Here is a 6,156-nt window from a genome sequence, read left to right as displayed (position 1 = left end):
AAATGTAAACTAAGTATGTGAGTTAGATAAATAAGTGTATAAATAGTGTTGTGTGTTCCACAATTATTGTCAAGTGTTCATGATGTTCATTCCTGATAATCCGTCAAAAAATGCATGTTTTTTTCCTCATAATAAACATTAGTAGTTGCTGTCAGGAAGTGCTGCTTTGAGATCAGTTTAAATGCGCTCCGTTTAAGAGCAGCGTCCCTGACTCGCATGAGAAGCTGTTCTCAGATCAGAGGGACTCCGCAGTCAGGTGACTACAATCAGCTGATTCTCTGCAGACGGAACATGGCCGACCGACCTCTCCAAATACTGAGCCGATGATGGGACGAGTGACAGCGATACGCTGCTCTTGACTTCTCTCACTGCTGGAAGCGTGAGATTTTGAGGTGAAGGGAAACACTACAGAGGATATTTGATCACAGTACATATATAAGGTTAATCAATACTCCAAATGACATTATTATGAGAGATTCAGACTGTAAGTTGCTAGCACAGCAGCTAGCCTTGCATGACAGCAGGTTGAGCAATCGCATACAAATGCAACAAACAGTAAAATATCAGATAATAACGGATCAAACGTGCATTCAGGTGTCTGTACTTATATTTGTAATCGTTCAGGATTTGAGGAAGGACGAGGTTATCGCCTCTGCACATGCTGATGTTTCATTGATTAGTTCTAATGTTTCCTCAGCAAATGTGGTTTTGTTTACACTTTATATTATGTATAGCAGTAGCAGCTGTCAGATAAAAATATATAAATGTCTGGCTTTAAATAAATTAGCATTCATTTTTGATCAGCCTTGTGAAAAAGAGGTACACATTAGCTTACTTTTAAGAAGAGTACTTATTATAGAAATAATATACTTTAGAAGAGTATAACTGCATGTTATTTACAACTAAATTGAAATGTCTTACATTTTTAATTTATACTAAAATTCAATTGATTAGAGTGCTTTTTGAATCACTTAAGTATGGCTTAATTGCGTTTTTATATGTAATTTCATCATTATTTCTATTGTCTTTGAAATATGGTTAAACTAGTGAATGCACTGACAGGCATTTATGGTAAACTTTAATAAACATTAATGTCATTTCTATTTTAAACTTTTATGTCATGGATGTAAATATAGGCAACTACACATTTGTAATTATGAAGTTAACTTATATATATATTTTAACTTAAAATGCATAATCAAATAACACTACAGTTTGGAGTACAATTACAATCAAGTACTTTACATGTGCTTTAGTATGTTAGTCAACATTAAAATAAGTGTACTTCTTTAAAGCATGATAAAAAAAGATTATTAGTCATTGAAATGTGCAACTTTTAATTTGATACTATTACAAAGTGTACTTTTTAAAATTGTACTGAAGTGTGTTAAGTACTTAAACAGTCTTGATAGTATATTCTCTTTTAAATGTATTACAATTAAAGGGGTCATATGATGCTGCTAAAAAGAACATTATTTTGTGTATTTGGTGCAATGAAATGTGTTTATGCGGTTTAAGGTTCAAAAAACACATTATTTTCCACATACTGTACATTATTGTTTCTCCTCTATGCCCCGCCTTTCTGAAACGCGTCGATTTTTACAAAGCTCATCGGTCTGAAAAAGCGAGGTGTGCTCTGATTGGCCAGCTATCCAGTGCGTTGTGATTGGCCGAATACCGCAAGCGTGTGACGGAAATGTTACGTCCCTTACCATATTGTGATGCCTGCGGCAACCACATGTGACGACCCCGGGCTTGACTCCACTTCGTCCACGGTGAAAGCCGATCCGGCGATCCACAGCGCGAAGTTGAAGTATTTCCTCAGCGACCAGCACGGATCAGCTCCAGGCATGACGAAGCGATATCGTCCTCTTTTGGAAGGCCAAACAAAGTACTTTCGCTTTCACAACGAAACACACAGCACCTTCACGACATGGCGGCAGCAGCAACAATACTACAGCGAGAATAAAAGTTACGCCTTCTTTCTTTGCGTGAACATTTGGGTGGCGTTATGCAAATCTTCCCACATTGTGATGTAGGTATGTGGGGGATGGGGGGGGGGATGGGGGCGTGTTAGAACGAGCCGTTTTAGGTAGGCGTGGCTGACTCTTAGCTTTTATAAAGAATGTCTCTTTGGATTTGAGACTTTAGTCTTTGCAACTTTACAGATCTTTATGCACCAAGTATAAGTTACTTTATGCTTGTAACACTCCAAAGAGAAAGGAAAAATTGAAATCGCATCATATGACCCCTTTAAGTGGCCTTTACTTTATTACAATTAAACTGTGCAAGTAAAGCTTTTAAAAATATACTTTTAAGAATTGAGGTACACTGCACTATCAATACAATTAAGCACATTTCTTTTTCACAAGAGGCAATCATGACTCCTATACAAATTTTACTGAGATATAATCTTATCTATGTAATCTTGAGTTATAATGTCTTTCTATCAGTAATAAACTCGGATAAAACTTGTGATCTTCAACAGAGTAAACCAGCATGTCTAATTTTATGGAGAATGGCCCCAGTAATCATAATGGGGAGACTGAGCAAGTGTGGGAGAGACCCTGGACGCTGGAAGAGATGCAGAAATCCAGCACAAACTGGTCACTGGCAGCAGATTCAGGGGTACGGAGTGGAATGCATTCGTGTTTCATATTCATTATTGTATGCGCTTGCCGCTGCGTTATACAGATGGTCTAGACTGAATGTTTATTTGTATCTCTGCAGTTGTTTCTTTTCCTGCAAGACTTCTCTCAGAGGATGTTGTCCAAGACACATGAGATTGAGAAACAGTTGGACGGTCTTATCCAGGACACTAAAGCCACAGACAGCCGCCTACACACAGTGTTTAACGACTTCCTCATGCTGTCCAACACACAGTTCATTGAGAACGTATGTATTTTTGTTCATCATTTTAGCTAAATAAGAATTCACTTTGTGTGTGGATGCAGTTCAAGTTTTAAACTGAAACAACATATCACACTTGTCCTGTGATAATATAGGGGAGAGTTTGTCAGCTTTAGATATTTATACATTTCCTGTTCAACGTTCCTCCCTTGAGATTCAAAGTGGCCCAACTGTAAATTCTTTGAGCATTTTTCTCACTTCATATTGGGACATTGTGATATTTGATACATTTCAAGAAAAAAATAAGGGTGTAAACATGAACATACGCTGTTTATTGTGATATCTGATGTAGTTTTTTTTAAATTAATTATCAGAGGGTTTACGATGAAGAGGTGGAAGACCCTGCACCAAAGCCAGAAACCATGGAGAAACAGCCTGAACAGGTAGTGATTGGGAATGTCTATCTGGTTATTTCTACTGTGGGTCGTTTCTGTGATTTCATATAGTGCATTATTATGAAAATTTGCATTTCTGTCGTACTGTATGTGAAGGAGAAGACAAGGGAACAGAAAGAAGCAGAACTAATTCCCAAAGTCCAAGAGGCCGTCAACTATGGTCTGAAGGTCCTGGAATCTGCTTTCGAACAGCTGGACATTAAAGCAGGAAACTCGGACTCTGAGGATGAAGAGACTCTGGAAAAAGTAGAGCCCATATTGGAAGCAAAGGTAAAAGCTTCCCTACAGCCCTTGAGCACTTATTTGGCTACATTCACACTGCGAGCCTTAATGCTCAATTCCGATCTTTTTCTCAGATCCGATTTTTTTGTGTAGCTTACTGTTCACATTGTTGTTTTAAATGTTGCCAATATCAGTTTTTAAAGTGTGAACAGATCGTGGTTTTGAACTGACCCGCGTGCGTAAAAGAACAATACGAACAGGGTTTCCAGGTTTACACAACAAAATCCACCCAATTGCTTCTCAAAAGTAGTCCAAAACTACCACACCCATGTTCAGGGGGATAAATATCGCGTTTTTGGGGTCGCGTCGACCCACGAAGTTGAAAAACATTTGGCAACACTTGCGCAGCGCGCCGTCATACGGAAGTAAACACGGAGGACATAAAGTAAGCGATTATGCATTTATTTATAGTGTGATCTGCTGCTGAATCCGGCAAAATTATGTGCAGGCAATATGAAAAATAAAGACAAGGATGTGACAAAAGACAGCAGAGTTTTGAAGCTTTTATGATACGAGCCCTCATGTTTTGTTTGTATATAGAGTTGTCACAGTAATTCTTATGAGTTCTGACACATTACACTTCCACTGATTACCTTTCGCAACTGTCTTGATAACTTTGGGTATGTAAAAATCTTTGAAGTGTCTCCCGTCAGCGCGGAATTATGACGAATGTCGATCTAGACTGACGTAAAAGTCGCATGAAATCCGACATGACTGTTCACACTGCAGTCACATTTGACATGTATCGGATTAAGTACCACATATGGAAGTGGCACAAATCGGAATTGAAAAGATCAGATTCCATGTGGTTTGTGCTGTTCACACTGTCATGACAAAAACAGATCCGAGTCACATGTGAGCAAAAAAAAATCGGATTTGGGCCACATTTGCCTGCAGTGTGAACATAGCCTTTGATTATCAGACAGTTATTATATATAATTAGTGGCTTTTGGGTTAGTGGTGTTAAAAAAAAACTCGCATTGAAAGAGGGAACTGAGCCATGTCATCTTCATGGGTACATCTTCACGCCTTTTTGTGCCTAAATGTATTTTTATTGGTAGGACCTGTATGTGGACAGGCCTTTGCCATACTTGATTGGTTCCCAAGCATTTATGGATCAGGATGATGTTGGCTTGGGCGATCTATCCAGTGATGGTGAGATTTCAGATTCATAATCTTTATGATTTTCTTCATCTTGTTTTAGATTGCTTTTAACTGGTGTGTGTTTGGTGTGCTTTATAGAAATGTCTATCGGGAGTGGCAGAGACAGCGTCATTGAGAGTGATGTTGAAGAAGGTGATGAGGTAAGAGATAATGATATGCACATTCACATGGATTCCGTCGTTAACATTTTGAAAATAATTGAATTTTCAAATAATTGAAACATTTTGAAAAGTTTTATTTATTGAATACATTTTTTTTATTTCAAAAACATAATTATTTTTGAAAACATTTAAAAAAAATTATGTATAATCCTCCATTTGGTTTATATTCCAAAAGCAGTCAGATGAATACTCTGACCAGGATGAGGAAGTCCATGGCAACTTTAAGAAAGTAAGACTTTAAAAAAATCTGGTGGTTTATATACACATGACAAATTGACACCATATAAGGATGTAATGCATAAAGTAAAGGATATATGTGAAATATTTAACCAGGTGCTTTTATAGCGGTGTAGATTATATTTTATAGATGTGTGATGATGCCACGTGTAAAATAAAGTGGGTTATAAAACAAAAACAATGCAATATTGTGAGATTTACTTAAACAATCTTTTAAAAGGTTTTCATGTGCATTAATAGAGAAAGAAATTGGGAAAAAAAACAATTTCATCTAAATGTGAAAAGTAAACATACATCACCGACCAGGGACATTTCTAATTAGCATATTATAGATATAAATATAGATTTAAAATGTATGTTTATATATGAAGTGTTCATTTGCAAAAACCGATAAACGCCACTTTAAAAAAAAAAAGATTGCCGTGCATTATTCTCCACATACAATGCAATATTGTGAGATTTACTTAAACAATCTTTTAAAAGGTTTTCATGTGCATTAATAGAGAAAGAAATTGGGGAAAAAAAATTTCATCTAAATGTGAAAAGTAAACATACATCACCGACCAGGGACATTTCTAATTAGCATATTATAGATATAAATATAGATTTAAAATGTATGTTTATATATGAAGTGTTCATTTGCAAAAACCGATAAACGCCACTTTAAAAAAAAAAGATTGCCGTGCATTATTCTCCACATAATAGCGCGATCTGAACCCTAAACACGTTTTGACTTTCAAGGCATCAATTCGATCATAAGAAGGCAAATTCATAGATACTAAACAAGGTAAGATTACATATAGTGAAAAGGGATGATCAGGAATGGGTCCCCTCACAAGCATACTAAAATAGTCTAAGAATATCAAAGACAAAATACACAATGACAATAATATACTCAATGGCCTGAAGAAATATGTGATTATATATTCATATAATCTAAATATCGAAATATTCGAAATATTCATTCAAATAACGGTTTTTCTATGAATTAACTAGAACACAGTCCA

General features: G+C 36.3%; 1 protein-coding gene across 2 annotated transcripts in view; it reads left to right on the top strand.

The window, feature by feature from the left end:
• The first annotated feature begins 238 nt into the window (after positions 1-238).
• The window catches only part of LOC107582509 (WASH complex subunit FAM21-like), a 29,921-nt gene continuing 24,003 nt past the window's right edge, over positions 239-6,156 (top strand). The window contains exons 1-8 of one of the 2 annotated variants that reach the window (XM_016268390.1): positions 239-440; positions 2,489-2,628; positions 2,731-2,895; positions 3,225-3,293; positions 3,402-3,575; positions 4,649-4,742; positions 4,830-4,891; positions 5,088-5,141. In XM_016268390.1, coding sequence (XP_016123876.1) covers positions 2,500-2,628; positions 2,731-2,895; positions 3,225-3,293; positions 3,402-3,575; positions 4,649-4,742; positions 4,830-4,891; positions 5,088-5,141 — 747 coding nt within the window. In that variant the 5' untranslated portion in view covers positions 239-440; positions 2,489-2,499. The remainder of the gene's footprint in view (positions 441-2,488; positions 2,629-2,730; positions 2,896-3,224; positions 3,294-3,401; positions 3,576-4,648; positions 4,743-4,829; positions 4,892-5,087; positions 5,142-6,156) is intronic. The other variant, XM_016268391.1, reaches the window with a different exon arrangement.

This window comes from Sinocyclocheilus grahami, unplaced genomic scaffold, assembly GCF_001515645.1.
Source record: "Sinocyclocheilus grahami isolate Dianchi unplaced genomic scaffold, SAMN03320097.WGS_v1.1 scaffold45.1, whole genome shotgun sequence".
Classification (NCBI taxonomy): domain Eukaryota; kingdom Metazoa; phylum Chordata; class Actinopteri; order Cypriniformes; family Cyprinidae; genus Sinocyclocheilus; species Sinocyclocheilus grahami.
The sequence above is the reverse complement of the archived record's forward strand: the minus strand, read 5'-3'. Positions and strand labels throughout refer to the sequence as shown.